This window comes from Ursus arctos, unplaced genomic scaffold (assembly GCF_023065955.2).
Source record: "Ursus arctos isolate Adak ecotype North America unplaced genomic scaffold, UrsArc2.0 scaffold_33, whole genome shotgun sequence".
In the NCBI taxonomy this organism is placed as follows: Eukaryota; Metazoa; Chordata; class Mammalia; order Carnivora; family Ursidae; genus Ursus; species Ursus arctos.
In genome coordinates, this window is record NW_026623019.1 from 278,340 (window position 1) to 300,537 (window position 22,198).

General features: G+C 47.0%; 1 protein-coding gene across 4 annotated transcripts in view; it reads right to left on the reverse strand.

The window, feature by feature from the left end:
- The window catches only part of IARS1 (isoleucyl-tRNA synthetase 1), a 64,258-nt gene that overhangs the window by 22,403 nt on the left and 19,657 nt on the right, over positions 1-22,198 (reverse strand). For all 4 annotated transcript variants that reach the window (XM_026519118.4, XM_026519117.4, XM_057305641.1 and 1 more), the window contains 14 exons: positions 21,881-22,028; positions 19,473-19,560; positions 19,135-19,195; positions 15,620-15,715; positions 11,952-12,074; positions 11,376-11,467; positions 10,669-10,767; positions 9,011-9,137; positions 7,837-7,910; positions 7,278-7,472; positions 5,621-5,707; positions 3,511-3,594; positions 2,322-2,466; positions 928-1,048 (listed from right to left, as the gene is read on the reverse strand). In XM_026519118.4, the coding sequence (XP_026374903.2) occupies positions 928-1,048; positions 2,322-2,466; positions 3,511-3,594; positions 5,621-5,707; positions 7,278-7,472; positions 7,837-7,910; positions 9,011-9,137; positions 10,669-10,767; positions 11,376-11,467; positions 11,952-12,074; positions 15,620-15,715; positions 19,135-19,195; positions 19,473-19,560; positions 21,881-22,028 (1,540 nt within the window). The remainder of the gene's footprint in view (positions 1-927; positions 1,049-2,321; positions 2,467-3,510; positions 3,595-5,620; positions 5,708-7,277; positions 7,473-7,836; positions 7,911-9,010; positions 9,138-10,668; positions 10,768-11,375; positions 11,468-11,951; positions 12,075-15,619; positions 15,716-19,134; positions 19,196-19,472; positions 19,561-21,880; positions 22,029-22,198) is intronic.

Here is a 22,198-nt window from a genome sequence, read left to right on the forward strand (position 1 = left end):
TTGTCCAACAGCCTGTCGAACATCCGTCTGATGCGTGTTTAGCAGTAGGGGGCAGGCGTCAGGATGCCTGACAACCTGGGGGAATTTCCCAGACTCCTCACCCTCTTGTGCCAAGTCCTGAGGCACCAGGGATTCTGGGAATGCCACGTGCCTGCATGACCGCAGCACGCTGGGGCAGGCTGGTTAACCTCATCAGGGGACGCGTAGGGCAGGCGTCTCTCCTCCTCTGCACCAACTTTGGCGGACCCATGTCAGGTATCCTATCCTACTTTCGTAGTTTCTGGAATTTCTCACCATAGCTTGCTCTATCTCCAACCTCAAGGAAACCAACATAACCTACGTTTCCAGCCTGTGTCCAAGACCCAATTCATTGTTGTTAGGTAAGAAATACAGGGGAAACAAACACCCACCTCATTACTATTTTTCTGTATTTCCTAATTTCTCAGGACTGGATAGGGACTACTTATTTAATAATTAAAGTAGACTAAAAAACGCGGGCTAACAAGTGCTCCTTGAGCACCTACTGTCTGCCAGCTACTCTCTGTGCACAATCTGTTTTAGCCTTGTAACAACACCACCAGGCACTTTTCAGAGAAAGAAACTGAGGCCTGAGGACTTTGGGCAGCCCCTGCCAGAGGGAACAGGTGGTGGAGGTGGGCTGGAACCGTGGAAGCCCATGTGGTGTCTGTGGCCAGTGGGGTGAGGCTGAGCCGACCCCCAGGCCTCAGAGCAGCATGTTTCTACAAGTCTTTCTACAACCCCTCATATTTGAGGGGTTAAAACAAACAAGGATTTATCTACTGTTCTGTATCTCTCAAAATGTTTACAGAACTTCCTCTGTGTTTACAAAGCACAGTTAAGTATCGAAAGGGTAATTAGAAAGAGAACAATTCTTATTTCCAGGACGATGGCCCAAGAGAGTCATACCTGCCATTTCGGTCTCAAAGAACCCAACCAGCGACTGTATGCAGGATAGGACCCACCGGTCCGTGATGTTGGCACTTCCTTTAACTGTGTTCTCATTGTAGAGGAATTCCATTCCTTCCTCCTAGAAAGGGACAATCACTAAAACATTCTGCATGCTTAGGGGAAATTACTGTACAGAAATGAACTCTTTAAGCCACTTAAACTGAAAGGAGCCCACAACAGCAATCCACAAAACCCCAGGCTCCACGGGCAATTTAAATTTCTGATTCTCAGCAATATTTCCAAATAAGCTCTAAACCTGGGATTAAGTCCTCAGTTAATCCATTACATTTTTGACCGCTGTAAACAGAATTTAGGAAAAAATTATTCCTTTGTACCAAAAGTGACGATGAGTTGAGAAATATTCCAAAATCTTGTAAGTGTAGGGTTTAGTTACTTTGAACCCACTGAAGGAAAGCTCGTAAAGCCGGCTAGGACTGGACGATTATCTACAGACTGAACACGAGCACTAAGAATGAACGTCTCTGCTTAAATTGTCCATGTTAACCGGAATGCTCTGTCCCACTCCACCTTCCCCCCTCGTGCAGCAGCAACACCAGGTTGGGGGGCGGCGGCCGTGCTGACCCCGGCACTGATCCCAGACCCTGATGGTGGAGCCGGTGTCCGAGTGCTCCAGAGACGCACGCTGGCAGAGGCCTGTGGGGACCGTCTGAGGCCCACTTGCCCTAGAGGTGGTGACAACAAAGGCAGGAGCAACACTAGGAGCTGGGGAGACTGCCTGCCTCCTCAACTCACAGGGAGAAGCCCACACTGGGAGACGAGCCAGAGGCGGCGGCAGGCGAACAGCCAGCCTGCCCAAGTATGGCATTCACAGCTCAGGCCTCCAGCCCATTTCCAGGAAGGATTAACGCTGCACGATTAGTCAACAGTAATGTACACAGCGATTCTACTGTAAGGCATTGGACATAAAAACAAAAGATGAGGCACACAGGTTTTCAGATGGTGCCCCCCCGGCCAGCAGGCACTTCCACATACACCACCCTTGCTTCCCCCCCCAACAACCCAGTGGGACGTCTCTCACTGTCAGAGTCTGGACCTCGATGCCTCACACACTGGCTGCAGCAGCCTCTACCAGGTGCCCCCTCCCTGGGAGTGGTGGGCTCTTCACCCCCACCCCTGTCAGCGTGGTTCCATGAGGGGAGGGCAACCAGGGGAACGAATGAACCTCCCAGGCAGCTCTTCTACAGGAGAGGCCCCAGTGTCCCACCGAGGCCAGCGGAGTCAGCCCAGCACCGTCACCAATGTCCCCTCCCTCCCCCGCAATGGCTCTGAGCACCACCCATGCTCTTGAGCAAACCCAACTCAACCCAGCGAGATGGGACCCCACCCCCTACCTTCTGCAGCCTTAGGACATTCTGGATGAAGAAGCGGTAGGCATTGTACCAAGGGAGCAGCACGTCCTTCAAGACATCACGCACACCCTCCTCCTTAAATCGGAGGTTTTCTGCTCTCACCACAGGGGAGTTGATCAGATATAATCTGGATGAGGAGAAATGTTACATGGAAAAGGAGTACACAGATTAAAACAAGTACCCTTATTGGACACGTTGACACTGCAAACACCAAACTTACCGTTTTTTATTTATTAGCGTTTTTAGAATTACAAATACTCTTCTTATGGTCAATTTAAAACTGACAAAGCTCTAACTTTGTGCAAGAGACCCAGCGAATAATAAAGGGGAGACATAACCCCATATCAAAATATGGCACTCGACCAACCTAGAAGCACGCCCCGTGCCAGTCAGTGTGGGCCTTGGGGCAGCAGGGCCTCCTCCCCAGGCACCACACGCAGGCACAGGGATTCACAAAAGGAACAGCCGAGAGTTCTCTGCCGGCACAGACAGGCTCCCAGAGGGAAGAGGCCAGGACGTCGCTAAACGTCTGAAGGACAGTCCCCACTGCAAAGAATTATCTGGCTCGGTTGTCAGCAGTGCCGAGGGGCAGTCTACAGCTAATGGGGCGGAAGGACAGCCGTTAACTGTTCCTAGGCAGCTGTGCAAGTGCTCGGGCTCAGACCCTGGATGTGGGTCTCCGCATCTGCAGCAGGAGGCTGCAGAGTGAGACCACTGTGGCTCCTTTCCACCCGAACACTCGATGGGCATGACGAGGACTAACATTTCAAGCCGTGGCTCACACTTCTCTAAAAGCATTTCAGTATTCACTTTCATTTGCTCTAGCATCAATAACCCTCAGATGGCTCTTCTGAGGAGCAGGCGTAGAAAGGAAATAAACGGCCACCCAGATGAAGAGCCAGGCAGGGGGGGTGAGGCAGAAACCCCAGGAGCCAGCCTGGGAGCAACACAGGTCCTGGGCCTCACAACACCTCTGGGCTTCCACATGCTGGTCACTGAGAAACCGCCCTGAGGGTCTGGAGCCAACACCACACCAATGTGACTGTCCCCGTTCAGACAGACAGAGTTTGAAAAAGCTAATTATGAACCAAATGTAAGGATCGCGATTAACAGAATAAGTGAAGCTTACATAAAAAGGACATTATACACAGGGCAGAGCACTGGCCTGTACCTGAGGGCGTCGGCACCATATTTATGGATGATTGAAAGTGGATCCGGGTAATTCTTCTTTCGTTTGCTCATTTTTTGACCATCACTTGAAAAACAAAAGGGAGATGCCAATTAAATAAGTCACCACCATGGCCTATCTTTTTTTTTTTTTTTAAAGATTTTATTTATTCGACAGAGACAGAGACAGCCAGCGAGAGAGGGAACACAAGCAGGGGGAGTGGGAGAGGAAGAAGCAGGCTCACAGCGGAGGAGCCTGATGTGGGGCTCGATCCCACAACACCGGGATCACGCCCTGAGCCGAAGGCAGACGCTTAACCGCTGTGCCACCCAGGCGCCCCCACCATGGCCTATCTTTATACATAGTTACAGGTTATCTGCCAATTGGGTACAGAAATGCAAGTGGGGTAAGGGCACAAGAGGTTGTTCTGTTAACACCTGTGAGCTTCCTTCTGAATTCCGCAGTGAGTTAGTGCAGAAGTAAAGAACACAGGCTCAGCATTTATTCCAAAGAAATGGAAAGCTGTACCGATGCAAAAACCTGTAAGGGAAGCTCCTAGCTCTATCCATAGTCAGCAGCCACTGGCAACCCCCTGTTGTCATTCAGCAGGTGAGGGGTCCAGCTGCAGTCGCCCGCACCACGCAGCACTGCTTGGCCACGGGGAGGAAGGGACTGAGGACACACCTGTCCTGAGTGATCTCCAGGATTCCACTAAGTGCAAAAGCGGAAAAGCCAGTCCCTAAGGTCATAAGTGGTGTGATTCCAGTCACATCACGTACTTGCAACGTCAGAGTTACAGCGATGGGGAGCAGATTAGTGGTTGTCAGGGGCTGGGGGCGAGGGTGGAAGGATGGGGGGGTTACAGAAGGACAAAAGAGGGCTGCTGGGATGTTGAAACAGTCCAGTGCCTTGACTGTGCTGGTGGACAGGGACCTGCACATGTGGTAGGTATGTGCAACTGCACACAGCTGTACACAAGTACACGTGAAGTGCAGTCTGAGGAGGACTGGGGCTGTATGAGCAGCTGGGCGTGGTGGCCTACGCCAGTTTTGAAACACCGGACCTTCGGGGGAAACTGGGCAAAGCACACAAGGGCTCTCTATTACTGCTTCACAACTGCATGCAAATCTTCAATTCAGTAAAATTTTCAATTAGAGAAAGCCCCAAAAGCAGACTGCTGAACCAGACTCCCAGGGTATAAAACATGAAGTTACCATCATTTGCTGGGTGACTCTGAGCAAGTTACTTCATTTTTCTATACCTCAAATTCTGCAAATGTCAAACTGAGGTAAGGCAAGGACCCATCTCGGGGCACCTGGGTGGCTCAGTTAAGCGTCTGCCTTCAGCTCAGGTCATGATCTCAGGGTCCTGAGATCAAGCCCTGCGTCTGACTCCCTGCTCAGTAGGGAGTCTGCTTCTCTCTCCCCCCTGCTCGCTCTCTCTCACATAAAATCTTAAAAAAAAAAAAAAAGAAAAAGAAAAAGGAGAGAACCTATCTCAAACAGTTCTGGGGCTTTGATGAGAGATGTGTAATGTTCACAACACGGTGTCAGGGGGCCGTCCTCCCTCGGACAGGACATGAGGCAGGTTAACTGCATACATTTTTTTTCTTATTTTTATTAATTTGTGTTTTTTCTGTTATGACTATAGGCAGTAGAAGGAAAAAAGACGACTTCCCTATGATCCCGGAAACCTCTAGAACCCACAGCATCCTCATGTTAAACAGAGGTTAACAAAAATCTTCCTAAAGGACTGGGCACACATGAAACCAGTGTTACAGGCACATGCACCTGGGCCAGCCCTCCATGACAGGTATTGTCTTACCACCAGCAGCATCACAGGACGCACACTTCCCCTGCCCCCAGCTTCCCAACCTGCCCTTCCCCCTGGGGTATTGGGTGTGCAGAGACCCACACTGGAGACGAGAAGTGAGCAGGGTGGGGTGGGATGGAAAGGAAGAGCTGCGAGAAGTGTTAACAGCAGACAGAAGGGGAAGAACAGGAACAAAGCCGGGGCGATCCTGAGTTCCTGTGTTCAAAACGAACGGCTACATCCACCCAGACCACGGCTGCCAGGGCCAGGGACTAGCCATGACACAAGGGCATGCACCTGCCTTGCCAGGACGAGCCCGTTCACAATCACGTTCCTGAAAGGCGGCTGTCCAAAGAGAGCAGTGGCCAGCACCAGCAGGGTGTAAAACCTGGAAGAAACCCATGGTGAAACAGATCAGCAACAACAGAAAAGGAATCTAAGCACAGGGAAAAAGAAGTCTGTGCTTATTTATTGGACTGAATTTCTATTTTAGACCAGTTACACTTCTTAATAATCACTCACAGCAAAGGTTCTTAATCTGATAACACATTAGAATCATTTGGGGTGGGCTGAAAAATCACACAGGATCTACCGCACACCAATCAGGTGAGAAAAAATAAAATGTGATTTATAGCTAATAAAGGCCTGAAATGAGGTACTGACCCTGGGGGGGACAGTATCATTGCCGTCCTCGGGGGAGACAGCTGGCAGCCAAGAGGCAGGGGAGGGACAGTGCTGGGCGGCCTGTCAGGACCTCCAGATATGCCAGGGTGCAAATCCAGAGACGTGTGTGGCTTAGCACAAGGTCACATGGGACAGTCTGATGACAAAAGATGCAGTTATTCTCACCCAGAAGTCAGGAGGCAGAGACTGTAGGAGCACAGACGATGTCTTTGCTCCACCTGCTATCACGGATGCTGCGGACTTGCGAGCTAGGGTGTTTGCTCAACTCTACCACATCCATGCAGCCACCCGAGTTAAGTGTCCTCTCCAAGCTGGTTTTGCACCCCCAGAACATGATGGGACACGGACTGACATCCCTTCCTCTGAAGGCAGGTCAGGAGGACCTGGCTGCTAGGACAGGCAGCGCAAGGCTGGGGGAAGGATAGGGAGGCGGTGAGCACCTATGGACCCACGTGAGGACTGTTAACGGCCAGCAGACATTACCAGTCCTCAGAAAAACAACTTACTGGCGAGGCATCTGGCCTCCCCTAAGAAGGGTTCTGGACCTGTTCCTAAAGAAACATGGATCTGACGCTGAAAAGAGCACCTTGTGGAACATTAAGGTTGGAATTCATCCATCTGTGGTGCCTACTGCAAGTGTCAAACGGACGACGACACCAGCGTTCCTCACACATCTACATCACCACCGACCACGGTGCAGTTAGAGTCTGACGAGGCACGCTTCTCATCCACAAGGAGAAGGTACCACACCTTCCCTACTTCAGAAGATAACGGCACTGCTTTAACCAGACACCAAACAGAACCAATGCCGAAACCCTCCCCCACCGTGGTTTGTCTTTTTCTACCAGTCTGGATTTTCAGAATGTTAACTTTGTTAAGGCTAGCCTTAGCCTCTGAGCACATTTCCAACCCACCCTTAAATCTGCAGTACCCAAACCATTACCTCGTACGTAAGTACGCAGTGAACATTTGAGTAAATGATTTAAAATAAGCTACAAACATGTATTGTTTTGTATCACTTAATCTTTGAGCATAACAAACCCCTTTATTCTGAAATGTCAAATGAAATAATTCAAACTCTAAAACCACAGTTTTACTGCAGTGAGATATCCCAACTCAAAAGACACTTTGACAGTGCACCTCCTGGTGCGGGGCAGAGCCTGTCTTGTCTGACACAATCTCTCCAGCACCCAGCTGATAAAATGCTAGGTACTCAGTGAAATACCTGCGAAATCAACCGAATCAGGAAAATGAATGAAAGAATAAGAACATACCATCCTCTGGTCTGGTCAATGCCTTCGGCAATGAAGTCTGCAGGAAACGCGTCATCAAACTCCCTCTTGTTTTCAAACGGATAATGAACCTGAGCGTAGGGCATGCTGCCGCTCTCGAACCAACAGTCAAACACTTCAGAGATGCGGTGCAACGCTCCCTTCCCACAGCGGGAAGGGATGGTCAAATGGTCAATGCTAAGAAACGAAGCAAAGCCACTTCTGTTAATTTTAACCACGAAAGAACTTGCAGTTTAATTGCCAAGAGGAAATACAACGGCCTGACGAGATCTCATACGCATCTGCAAATAGAGATACTGGCAGTTATCACAGGCTTTCCGAGGCACCAGGAGGGCTCAGTCTGGGGGGGTTTATACCACAGTCGCCCCACATCCAACTCAAAGACAGAGGCCTCCTTTCCTCAACATGACATGAGTCACTGACACTGTAATTCAGTAAACCAGTACTGATTCCTACACGTAGCTCCGTAACCTGCTCCAGAGACCATGTCGATGCTCTCCGAATGACAGAACGGAAGCGAATCGAACATTCAGAAACTGACCTCTCTCTGTGGAGATCAGAGATCTTTGCCCCCGACAGTTCTTCAAGTTCTGCCATCGATCCAATGCATACTACCTGTCAAAGCAAAGTGAAGAAGCAAGAGAACCTCAGAGCCAAAGCTTTAATTTACGCAGCATTCACACTTAGTTTTAGAAACCTGACCTTCAGGACAGTGTCACTAAGGTGGTTCCTACACTCACGAAAGACTGCAGGTCACTGAAGAGGTGGGCGGGCTCCACTACGTGCACCTGCCGAGGGCTTACTGGGTCCCGTCTCTGCCTGGTATAACCAGTGTACGTGCAAGGCCTAGACTGTGACTCTGCGGCATCTCAGTTTCTCCCTGACACTGGAATTTGGCTCCTGCACCTGGAATCTTCCCAAGTCAAAGCTAGAACTACATGACTGTGCATGGAGCAGATCCAACCAACGTGGTCCTAGGACGTCACTTAGGGTTACGTCCAGGCAAGGAGGCTGCCTGCCCTCAGCTCGGCTGGGGCCCTGACAGGGTCCACACGGTGGGGCAGCCCCAGCAGGAGCTGCTGTGGGTTCTCGCCTGGGGCGTCTGCTATCTAGGGAACACCACGTCCTCCGCCCTTGCAGTTCAGTCCTGGGAGGCCTGACTGTGCTACCTCACTGCCACCTTTCAGGTCCCTGTGCTCTACAGTCTCTGTGTGGACAGAAGCCGCCGGGGGTACATCTATAGACCCGTATACGTATTTACACACACAGTCACTTGATTGTATAAATTCAAGGTTGGCAATGCTTTGGTAATGTTTTTTAAGCCTTCCCTTTTAACTGCCACGTGGGGGGGTGGTGTTTCACATGCTATGACTCGGTGCGGGTCTGGACTCTCAGGCCTGATCACCAGTTACTCACAAGGAGAGAAAAAGGGTGAGCAACAGAAGAAAAACAATTCAACATGTGGATTCCCTGAGAAAAATACAAATTGCATTCTTTACTTTTGCACAGAGGGAGATTTAAAAAATTTTATTTAATAAAAGTAAAGTAAAAATAAATTTAAGAAACCTCCCAAATTCTTATTTATAAAATTCCAGGAAGGAATAAAGAGGAACACAAGAAATAAGAAAGGGGCGAAGAAAAAAGAAACCACATCCAGATGTACAAACGAAGCGCTTCAGCAACAATCACCACGAGAACTCGTGGCCCTGTCTCACCTCCTCGAAGTCATCGCTGACCCACAGGGGGATGGGGGTGCCCCAGTATCTGTTTCTGGAAACTGCCCAGTCACGTGCATCTTTCAGCCAATTTCCAAATCGCTTTTCTCGCACAAACTCTGGGACCCTGCAATAAACAGGTCAGAGAGCCAACGCCTGAGAACGTTAGTATGCAAATCCGTACATCAGAGCTGCATAAACCTTTGCGCATGCTCTGTGGACCTACTGCCCTAGAGATGCTGCACTCACTCCCAGGAGGACGTCTCGTGTGCGCACAGCACAGTAAACGCACAGTGCTGGAACCATCGTGAAATCACCCCAGGAGACGCTCTGTAACAGGAACCCCACAGCGCACACGCTTCCCTGCACTGCGCCCCAGCTAGGGGACAGCTACAGCCCTCGAAAGTCACTGTGATGCCAGCCTGGCCTCGCTCACACCTAGTCTCCACGGCATCCACACGACATGGCTCCTGACACTCATTAGCATGGGCTCCCAGCACCTACAAAACACTCGGGGCTACAGGTGGCTGGTTGGTAGCTGCCTCCTGAGGCTCACGGGCCATCTCCCACCGTTGCACTCTAGGCTCCAGCAGTGAGCTCATTCCTTAGAATGCAGCTTCTCACCTAACTCCTTGGCCCGTGCCATCCCTCCACCATGATAACCTTCACCCTGCAGCCTCCCTCCCCCTCTTCCCCTCCCCCAAAGCTTCAAGTGCCCGGGACTAGTCACATGGCCTCTGAGCTTCAGCTCTGCAGGAAATCTTTCTAAGCAGCAGGCTGAGTTAGGGCACCCCTGGCCCCACCCCTGGCCCCTGTTCTTTCAGGTACCCCCATTGTGCCCTATATAACAAAGGTCTGTTTATAGGTCTGCACCCTCCCAAGGCCACAGCCTAATAGTCCACATCCAGCACGTCACACAGTAGGGCAACTGAAGAGCCTCCTAGGAATAAAAATGAAAAACTGCTTTTTCTTGAGACATGAGGGTCAATTTGCTAGAAAGTACAAAAAGCTTGTTCCTGGGGCGCTCAGGTCATGATCTCAGGGTCATGAGATTGAGCCACCTCAGTGTGGAGTCTGCTTAAGATTCTCTCCCTCCTTTTCCCTCTGCTCCTCCCCACCCCCTGCTCGTGTGTATGTGCTCATTCTCTCTCTCTCTCAAAAACAAAGAAAAAAAAAAGAAAGAAAGAAAAAAGTTATAGTTCATAGTTTATAATCCTTTCCTTTCACTGCCTTAAAACTCTCCCCATTCTTCCAAAATGAGATGCAGTTTTTAAGTCAGGGTGGGTTCTTGCAGAAGAATCACCCTCAGATTCTCGGTGAAAAGCAGTCTCCTGTAACACGCAGATCCAGCCTCACTTCACTCAGCTCCACAGGCTGGGCTAAGACCTCCTTGCGGTCACATGGCAGCTGAGAGCAAGGCTTCTGTCCCAGCAGTGCTCATCGGCACGGTCTAGGACCCAGCACACATCAAAAGCAGGAAGCACAACTGGCTTCCGTAGCTATATTCAAGAACAAACATTTACCCTGAAAATGAGTATTATTTAAGGCTGAGACAAAGGCAAAATGCTCCCTCCACAGGCCTTCTCATCCTGTTATTTAAGTTACTGTGAGCTGGGAGAAGCGTGAGCATGCAACACGGGACGCAGCTCACTGCTCACCAGTAGCACAAGTCGTTGTTCCTCAGGAGCTGCTCCACCATGTGCTCCACCCGCACGAACCAGCTGGGCACCGCTTTGTAGATCAGGGGGGTGTCTGACCTGGGGAAGCACACACGCAGCACGCGGCTGGTCAGACTGACGTACGCAGGCACCCACGTAAGACCGACTTTCCGTTTCTTACTGACATCACCCCCATCTATTTGGCCTTCTGCTAATGACTCCCCCCGCCTTTTTTTTGCAAACACTAATGCCTACGTCCTTGGTACTGGTCATCTCCCTTCACAACACCAAGAAGGCAAAAGCTTGTAAGAACAAAAAAACATGGTTCTGCTGGTGTGTGACAGCCGTCTGAGAAAGGACATCAACTTCCGCAAAGAGGCAATGTGGAACAAACTTGAGGGCTGCAAGCATTCCAATTTCACGCACGTCTTCACAGCACGATCTCGTGTTCTCACTTGGGTCGTGTTCTCTCTCTCGCCAAGTTCCAACAGGAAATTTTAGAGATACATCTCATCCTAACGAAATGTGGCCCCGACATAAAACACCTGTACATGTCGACATTTCCCAGACAACTGCTGAGGAAACCGTTAACAACACACTCATGGAATTCAAGAGGGCAGCTTCTCTACGCTAACCATAAAGCATAAAAATGCTACCGTGTCCCCAAAGGCTAGAAGCTTGAGCTGGACGTCTTCTCTTTTTCTCACCTCCAGCAGAAGGGGTAACTGTGAGTGAAGGTGCTGGAGACAAGAAGTCGGCCTTGTTCCTTCAGGGTCCTGATGATGTTTTTGTCAGCATCCTGTTTAAAAAATAAAAATTTAGCCATTAAAAATCCTGCAATACTTAGTAACACAAGAGAATTACGTATATCACTGCAATCTGATATTCTGATATTGCTACCATGAATAAAAGGCAAAAATAACACATGTATTATAAAAACAATCAGTCCACATCTGAGGCACAGTCTAACTGCAGGTATCTCATTACGTGTTTCCACACCATGTGAGGGAGTGGAGTCTTCCACCAGCAATGACGCCCCCAGCGCCTAGTTTCACTGATTCCCACCTGTGAAACTATAGTGTGCTTCCTCTGAAGATGCCCGACCCTTAGAATGTGGCTGATAATATCTATCTTTTCTGGTTTAATGTGCTGAAACAAAACAAAACAAAACAAAACCGACTTCCTGGAAAAAAAATCCAGATATGGAAGCTATTTAATAAAAAGCTGATTAAAGAAAGAAGTGTGATGAAACTCACACCTTTCCCTGTCACAGAGACACAGACCTTCACATACTGTCCCGTGAAATCTGTCACCTCCGCCGTGAAACAGCCTGAAGCATCCACAGGGCACACAGGAGGAGAGTCTTTCTGAATGATGCTGAAGTCCATACAGACCCGATAGTCGTCCTACAAGAGAAGGCTTCAGTATTCTGACATGTAACTGTAATGGGCTTTAATTATCCTCTCAGCTGAAGTTAATTCAGGACCATTCAGAGAATCCCAGAGCCTTATAATTGGACAGGGATTACATCATCTTCTCCAGCCATTATTTCGCAGACCCCCGTATACAGCAGGGTATCCACTAAGGGAGGAGGAAGATGACACACACGTATCCCTGGTGAACACAGACGCAGAAACACTCAACATGATATTCACAAACTCCACCCAACACTACAGTAAAAGAATCATTCACCACGATCAAGTGGGATTCGCTATGGGGATGCAAGGATGGCTCAGTGTCCACAAACCAATCAACATGATACATCTCATTAACAAAATGAAGGGTAAAAACTCTATGATCCTCAAAAGATGCAGAAAAAGCATTCGACAAAATTCAACACCCACTTGTGAAAAAAACTCTCAACAAAGTGGGTTCAGAGGGAACATAAGAACATAACAGAGGCCATATATGAAAAGCTCACAGCTAAGATCACACTAAATAGTGAAAAACTGACAGCTTTTCCTCTACAGTCAGGAACAAGACAAGGATGTCCACTCTCACCACTGTTAGTCAACACAGTACTAGAAACGCTGGCCAGAGAAGTCAGACGACAAAAACAAACGAGACACCCATACTGCTAAGAAAATGTTGAACTGCTACCTGGCAGATGACATAATGACTACAGATAGAGAACTCTACTCCACCAAAAAACTATTAGAATAAATGAAATCAGTAAAGTTGCAGGATGCAAAATTAATATATAGAAATCTGATGTGTTTCTACACACTAATAATGGAGTAGTAGAGAGATTAAGACAACAATCCCATCTACAATTGTACCAAAAGTAACAAAATACTGAAGAATAAACTTAACCAAGGATGTGAAAGACCTGTACTCTGGAAACTATAATATTGATAAAAGAAATTGAAGATGACAAAGAAATGGAAAGACATTCCGTGCTCATGGACTGAAAAAAATGCAACTGTTAAAATGTCAATATTACCCAAAACAATCTACAGAGTCTATGCACTCCACATTGTGGAGTGACCAAAATGTCAACAGCACTTTTCATAGAACTAGAACAAATAATACTAAAATTTGCTTGAACCACGACAGCTTCCGAATGCCCAAAGCAATCCTGAGAAAGAACAAAGCCAGAGGTATCACAACCCTGGATTTCAGGGTATCCTACCAAACGTGTAGTAATCAAGACAGTATGGTACTGGCACAAAAAGCCACATACGGACCAATGGAACAGAACAGAGAGCCCAGAAATAAACCCACGCTTCTATGGTCAATTACTCTACTACAAAGCAGGAAAGAATATATAATGGGGAAAAGACAGTCTTTTTAATAAATGATGCTGGGAAAACTGGACAGTTCCATGCAAAAGAATGAAACTGGACGACTATCTTACACCACACACAAAAGTAAAAGTAAAAATGGATGAAAGACCTAAATGTGAGACCTGAAACCATAAAACTCCTAAAAGAAAACACAGAGAGTAATCTCCTGAGAACAGTGGCCACAGCAACATATGTATGGCTATGTCTCCCTAGGCAAGGGATTCAAAATTAAAAATAAACTACGGGGACTACACCAAAATAAAAAGCCTCTGAAAAGCGAAGGAAACCATCAACAAAATAAAAGGCAACCTACTGAGTGGGAGGAGATATTTGCAAATGACCTATCAATAAAAGGTAAATATCCAAAACATATGAAGAACTTATACAACTCAACACCAAAAAAGCAAACAATCCTATTAAAAAAAGGGCAGAGGACCTGAAGAGACAGTTTTCCAAACACGACACTGAGATGCTAACAGACACGTGAAAATAAGCTCAACATCAGTCATCAGGGAAACGCAAATCTAAGTCACAATGAGGTATCACCTCACACCTGTCAGGATGGCTAGAGCCAAAAATAAAAGAAACGGTAAGTGTTGGCGAGGAGGTGGAGAAAAAGGAACCGCTGTGCACTGCCAGCGGGAATGTCAATTGGAGCAGCCTCTCTGGAAAACAGTAAGGTGACTCCTCAAAAAATTAAAAACAGAAATATCATATGGTCCAGCAAATCCAATCCTGGCTATTCACCCAAAGAAAACGAAAACACTAATTCAAAAATAGATCTGCACCCCTGGGTTTACTGCAGCGTTATCTACAACAGCCATGATATGGAAGCCACTCACGTGTCTGATAGATGAGTGGATAAAGAAGATGTGGTGTATACAATGGAGCATTACTCAGCTATTAGGAAAGAGACCTTGCCATTCCTGACAACAGGGATGGAACTAGAGAGTATTATGCTAAGTGACATAAATCAGAGAAAGACAAGTAACACATGATCTCACTCATACGTGGAACCTAAGAAACAAACAAAAAGCCCAAACATACCCAGTATATGACAAACACATTTTAATAGGAAAACCTAAACCACAATTCAAAGCCAAGAAGTTTTCTCTTTATCAGCGCAGCAATCATACCAGTTCACCCTAAAATGATTACCACTAAAATCTGACTAGCTCTTCAAACCCAGTGAACAGCATTATGAAGAATGCTTCCATCATACTGAATCCTGACCAGGTACTAGGTGACCCTACGGAAGCGTTAACTTTACTGGCTACACCAGTGGCATGGTGGGAACACTAAAAGGCTGCATCAGTCACAGTGGTGAATGGAAGTATCTGCAGATGAGGGATAGGATGCTGAGGGAGCCCTCAGGCCAAAGTGGAGAAGGTGTGGGAGGGAGGACGAGGCAGAAGACAGAAGAAGCAGACTTCCCAAACGCTGGTAATTAATGCAGCTGGACGGCGTGGACACCAGGGTTTACTCTAACACCTCTTTACTTCTGTGTGTATTTGAAGATTTTCATAATAAAAATCTCTGCAGGGGTTAAGTGTGAAAGCAAACTGGATGGAGACAAGACTAGCTTCACTCCCACTGACAAGAACCATCAAGCCCAGAGGCGTTTGTAGGTCCCCATGGGCATTTTATTCATACACAAATTACATCAACAGGACTGCATTTTTAGAAAAATTACTCTGGGCAAAATTTAAAACGAGCCACAGCTTTGAGGAGGTCAAGCTCTGCCCTCTCACCACAGCGTCTGCTCAAGAGCACAGTGGAGGGGAGGTGCGGCAGCTGTCCGCACTCTGACGGTCACGGTGCCTGCGTGAGCGGACGCCCTTCTCAGAACTCACAGAACTGCACACCGGAAAGAGCAGAGCGCACGGAGAGTAAATTATGAATGAGTGCAAACACAGAACGCCTTTCAGAAAGACAAAATACCCAGGAACACCCAGGGTTTAGCTCACCATTTTCCGAGATAAACACAGGGTGAAAAGAAATTGCAGATGTAAGTCTGATAACCCATCTTCGGGGGCAGTGAGCCTGAAGAGTTGGACCCCATGGTGTGCCCAAGAATGAGGTGCACAACACACACACACACACACACACACACGCAGTGGCCACGGCACTCCCCTCCCATAGACATGCTTGCTTCAACTACTCACAGCACCGAAGTAAGGAGCCTGGTGCACCACTCCCGTGCCCTCCTCCTCCCGCACGTAGCTGTCAGCGAGCACCGTGAAAGCACCATTCTCCTTGCACTGGAACAGAAAGGTCAGCAGGCACAGTGAATGAAACACTACCACATCTTGTATCAATTTCATAACAGTGTTTGGTAAGAACCTACAAAAACTTTTTTAAAAAAATAAAGCCACTCCCTTTTAAAAAAATTTTATTTATTTAAGTAATCTCTGCATCTAATGTGGGGCTCAAATTCCCGACCCCCAGCTCAAGATTTGCATACTCTAACCACTGAGCCAGTCAGGCGTCCCCTGGAAAAACTTTTAACATGCAATATTATTTTCAGAAAGAAGACAAAATAATTCATATTGGGAAGAAATATGCTCTTTTCTATGAATAATTTATTACTCAGAAATGAATAATTATGAATAAAAATGAATAAAATGAAATAATTATCTGAAGACTTGAAAATGTTCTAACTTCCTTAATCACAAGTGTTCTTTAGGTCTCCCCACCTCCCAGCCGTGCCCTTACGACCCGTGTGCAGCTTCTCATGCAGGCTCAGAATACATCCCCTCACCCACCACACCCCTGCAGTTATGTCCAGTCACCTTCCTATCAGCCCTGTTACAAGGGCAAACCCCAAAAGACCTGGGATGGGTGCCCAGTGTGACGAGTTCTAGTTAAAGGCGCTCCACGCACTGCAGAGAAACATCATTGCAAAGTCAGGTGACTACATGAAACGCTGCAGACCTACTTCTACCCTCACCTCTCCCTACCTCTTTCCACACACCTGTTCAGCTAAACTGACCCTTTGCTTTATCTGCCGGCCTTTGTAAAACATACTTTCAGAAATGATTTTCACACTTAATCACATTCAATCCAATGATCTTATGAAAAAGGCACACACTATTCCTATGTTTCTTTTTTTCCCCCAAAATTTTATTTATCTGAGAAAGAGAGTGGGGGGGAGAGAGCGAGCGAGGGAGCAGCAGGGAGGGGCAGAGGGAGAAGCAGGCTCCCCGCTGAGCAGGGAGCCACTGTGGGGCTGGATCCTAGGACCAACGAAGGTCAGAAGCTTTAATTGACTGAGCCACCCAGGAGCCCCTAGTGAGAGAGTTTTAAGACAAATCCAATAAAATACGTTAAGATATACAAAAGAACGTACAAGACATTTTTCAGGAGAAACCAGAGGCACTTCAAAAAACGTTTTTTCAGATGCTGCCTGAGTTCAGCCTTGAAGACTGGGTTGGGCTCAACCACATCTGACAGTAAAGAAAGGTGACGGATTTTTTAAACAGGAGGAAAATGTTATGAAAACAAACGTAGGGAGGGAGGAAAAGAAGCGAAGGAGATGTTTAAAGCAATAGTAGAGGATGTGGTTAGGAAGCAGGTTGGCCAAGTGGAGAACACTCGAGAGCAGTGTGCCGGCAAGTGGCTACAGGCTCAAAGGGAGCAGAGAGAAATCCATCAGCACCAACAGGGAGGAGGAGGAAGGCCTCTACAGTTGACCCTTGAACCACGCAGAGCGTGGGTCTACTTGAGCATTTTTCTCCCTAACAGTGGACAGCAAAAGCCGTCAGGCATTTTTCCAGCTGCTCACCCCAGTCTCCAGGGGACCGAACTGAACGTTACTGGTGCAGAGGTCACACCTGCTGCCCTGAGTACCCAGGGAGCCCTGCCGAGGCTATCAGCAGCCCCCAGGACGCTGGGGCCAGGCAGTGCTGCAGGTCCTGTGGTGACAGGAGGGTGGCTGGGCTACAGAATGTGCCCACAGAGCAGGGACAGCCCTGGCAACCCTGTTCTGAGTACTCTGGGAACCGGGCTGTGGGGCTGCATCAGGGTAGCCGTGGCCTGAACCCCGCTCTCCCACCCCCGGGACTGGGCACAGACTCCTCCCATAAAGGCACCCTGGCCCATGTGTGGCCACAGCGGCCGATGGCCATGGGGCAGCTGTCCTATGCCCCCAGGATGCAGGACATTGCCTTCCTGGTGGTCATCCGTTCCCCCCTGGCCCACCACTATGTGGATTTTTTTTTCCTTTTTAGTGAAGAAGCCTTCTGTATTCCTTGTTTTCTAAGAGACTTAAACACAGGGAAGCTATCATTAAAGGTTTTTCAGTACTTGCTGAGATGCCGATTTTCTCCTTTAGCCTGTATAATAGTGAACTACGTTACAGATGGCCCAGTATGCTTCTGTGAAAATTCCTACTTCTCCACATCATGCTGCAGTTCTGGTATATGCCGCGTTCCACCAGGCAACTGTTCCTGGAAGTGCTGCATCTGTTCTCAGACTGTAATTGTAAGTTAAGCGGTGTCTGTGCACAACTGCTAACTTTTTCAAGTTTACATATCATCGTTCTGCTAATTTCATAATATGGAAAGTTTGCTTTCTCTATGCTAGGACAGCATAAACAACAGCAATGTTCTTTTAAAAAGATGTGCTAGGACTTTGTACTTTGTGTCTTTTTGTGGAGAAAAACCTTTTATATATACTTAATGGTTGGGAAAACAAAGTGTTCAGAACTCTTTGAAACACCAAGAAGCTTTTTTCAATAAATATACGTATACTACTGAAAATACTATGTATTTTCTCCTCCTTATGATTTTCCTAATAGTATTTTCTTTCTCTAGTTTAAGAATATAGTATATAACACACGTAAAATACAAACTACGTGTTAGCGACTGTGTTCTTGGTAAGGCCTCTGGCCAACAGCAGGCTACTCGTAGCTACGCATGCGGGAGACACGAGGCACTGTGCTGCGGCTGCTGCCACTGATCCCTTTGCCGTTCGAGGGTCAACTGTAACTGGAAGATGAGAAACATAGGAAAACACGCAAGGTGCACAGAAGTGAAGAGACAGATATGAGCCATATTGCAGACAGAGCCCAAATGGCAGAGGCCACCTGCATTAACCAAACTCTATCCCTGAATAGACAGGGATCAATGGGAAATTCCTGAGAACCCTATTCCTTTGGTGATGGTGGTGGGCTCACAACTATGGATTCTCTGCTGTCAGAAAATGAAAACTGCACAGAACAGCTCTGCAACTCTTAAGAAAACTTAAGTTACCACATGTATGAGCTTTGCCTTAGTGCCGGTTTAAAACACCCACCTCATCATGATGTTTCCTGGAAATGATACATTCTGAGCACTATCTAAAATTTGTTAACAAAACAAACCGAACCAAAAAAACAAACCAAAAAAACCCCCAATGAATTTCCTGGATGACATGCAGACTATAAACAATAAAAACATACAGACTTATGTGCTTCCTTTTATAATTTGAGAAAAGTATTAAAAACATTCCCAAAGGATTTTAATTATTACAACAAGGAAGCAATACAAACACAATTTAACTTTGCTACTACAAAGACAGACTTTAGATAGGGACACCCACACAAGCCACGGGGCAGCAGTGCAGTGACTCGTCAGAGCAGTGCAGGGACCTGGCACACGCAGGTACGGGGCACCCATGTGGTACGGCTCCCTAAGCTCACCTGCACAAAATAGTCAAACAGGGGCCTGTACTTCTTGCCTTTGAGACGGCTACCAGGAAATCTAGAAAAAGGAGAAAGGCAAACTCATAATCAGACTAAAATCCTCAAAGAAATGAAACTGCAGACACATCAAGTCACAATTCCCTCCTGATTTACTTGTTTCTTAGTCGTTAATGCTGGAATGTGTGACCTGAAAATACTCAGTAGTATTATCTGAATTTGAGTAACAGAGATTTTGGGTAATAAAGTGTCTTACCTTTCAAAGTTCACACACACACACACACACACACACACACACACACGCACGCACAGATCAGATCAGTAATTTGTATATTCACCTTTCAAGGACCTCATAGTCACTCTCCAACTTATAGAGGGCTGGTAATCTGGCTTCCATTAAAATGAGTAATTTTCCTCTGACAACATCTAGGAGAGCAAGGGGAAAAGTGGACTTCAGGGACATTCAGACTTCGGCAGAGTCTAGACACACAGCAGCATACCCTCCCTTGCAGGGTCCCGTATCGCTGTACCCGTGTGCTCAGCAATCACAGAGAAATGCACCAGGGCACCAGCCCACACTGCTTTCCAGACCCAAACAAGACAAAAACAGCACGTGCACTGAACTGAAGTCTGCATTTTACGTATTAATCTGTTTTCTCCGACCTGAGGTAATACATGTGAATGCTTAAAAATCGTTAACATTAACAAACCAAGACACCCCCTGAGTAAAAGTCCCCGCTCATCTCACCTCTCCACAAGTCACTATCATCTGAGTGTCGCCCTCCAGGTATTTTCTACATGTATACTAACACTCATCTTACGTGAATGGCTACTTTTTTAAAAAGGTAATTACGGGATAGGACTCCGTATAGTTTTCAGTCTGTCTTCACATATACTACATTGTGAACATCTTTCCATGTATTAGCACAAACTGACCTTTCTCACTCTTCTAAACAGCCACACAGTACCCCATTCTAAGGAAGTGCAAGTCAGTTCTAACCTATCAATTAATACTAGACATGAAAATTGTTTTCAGAACATGGGGGTAATGAATACCATTGCATGTATCTTTGTAGCCTTATTAGAGTATTTCTGGAGGATACTATCCTAGAAATAGAAAAGCTAGAATGAATGTATAAACATTTACAACTTAATAGCAAATGATAAATTGCCTTATAAAAACAGACTAAACTCCCACCTGTAAAGTATGATATGACGGATACTCAGTTCACTGTCAGAAACACAGGGTATCTATGGACCACTGAGAAGGCCTCTGCGATTCACTGAAAAGCTACTAGAAACAACACTGCACCCACCAGCTCTGGCTGCATCAGAACTTCACTGTCGGTGGAGTCTACGTTTCCTGGATAACTCAGGACACATGGCCCAGCAGGTATGCGAGTCCCCGTGCAGGCAGAGGAGGGGCAGAACTGAAGTCCTCCGGCTATCAGGCCCCTCAGGCTATGAGGCTCACTAGAGAATGGCCATGTCCCCAGGGAGACACAGGGACTCTCACCGTGGGCCTGCCCTTGCCCAGAGAGGCTCTGTCCACAGCTGGGAACACAAGAAACTAGCTGCTGGTCCTACCTGCTCCCAAGGCACTGGTAATAGTAATAAAAACACCTGTTTTCTGCCCCCTGCCCTCACCTCCCCCATGCCTTTCTTCAAATCATTCGCTTCCTCACATGCCACTGTGAATCAAGTCACCTAGCTTGCACAGTCGTTTCTTTTCTGGCTATGGTTTTCTTTTCTTTCCCTGGCCTCCCCTCCTTCCAAAAACTATCCAACCTGAAGGTAACAATATTCTTTTTTCATATCAATCTCTACGGAAAGAGCTTCATCAGGACTTTGGCTAACTCTCTACCAGGGGAATACCTCAAAGGCACGAAGTTCTCAAGTTCCCTGTCATTTCCTAAGTGATAACAGCCTAAATACGGTCCTTTGTTATGCTGATGAGGGGACTTCTGGAAAGCCCCAGGTCACCTAAGGATGGTGTTCAATCACCAACAGCCAATGATTTAATGAATCCTGCCTAAGCAGTTGAGCCTCCATAAAATCCCAAAAGCATGGGGTGTGGAGTGCTTCCAGGTTGGCGAACGCATCCACATGCTGTGAGGGCAACCCACACCAGCTCTGTGGGGGACAGAAACCCCTGCGCTCAGGACCCTTCCAGGCCTCACCCCATACTTCACCTCGACTGTTCATGTCTATCTTTCATAACCTTTCACAGTAAACCGGTACAATGTTTCTGAGTTATGAGTAGCTCCAGCAAATCAATCTAACCCGAGGAGGAGGTCATGGGTCCGTCATTAGCATGGGACTTGCAAGTGGCATCTGCAGTTAGGCTCTGGGGGTGGAGGGGATGGAGTGGAGGACTGAGCCCTTAACCTGTGCAATCTAACTCTATCTCCAGGTAGCTACTGTCTGAATGACGTTCACTGGTTGGTGGTATTGAAAAAACACACATCAGAGGTTCCCAGCAACGATGAGAGGCCACCTCTCTGAATGTCCAGCTGCCCGTCTCTAACAGGGGCGTGATGTGTATAATCGGAAAATTAGAAGGAATCTTTTTTTATACCTACTGTTTAAACCCACCTCTTTTAGAGATTATTTTTCTATTTAAGGCTAACACTTTTTCAAAAACTTCTATTTTTACTCCAAAAGAAATGTAAGTTTTCATTCTATCCCAAAATAAGTTAAAGTGATCTTCTCTGTATCAGTCATAAATAACCAGGCCCATACTTACCTTTAATCTTCACATACTGCATATCCGGATTAACACACAGGGCAAGATTACTAGGTAGAGTCCAGGGAGTGGTCGTCCAAGCCACCAAAGACACATTTTCATCTTCCTCCAAAGGGAAAGTTACAAATATTGAAGGGTCCTGAACATCCTGAGATAAAATGAGATAAAACACCTTTTTACAAAATCCGTAATAGAAGATGTGGAAGAAAGGGGAACTGGTCCTGAAGAATAAATAGATTTCAGAATAAAAAGCAGTTGCCATATTTATAAAAAGAAAATATAAAGCAAGAAATTTCGATGAATTTTTTTTATATTCTT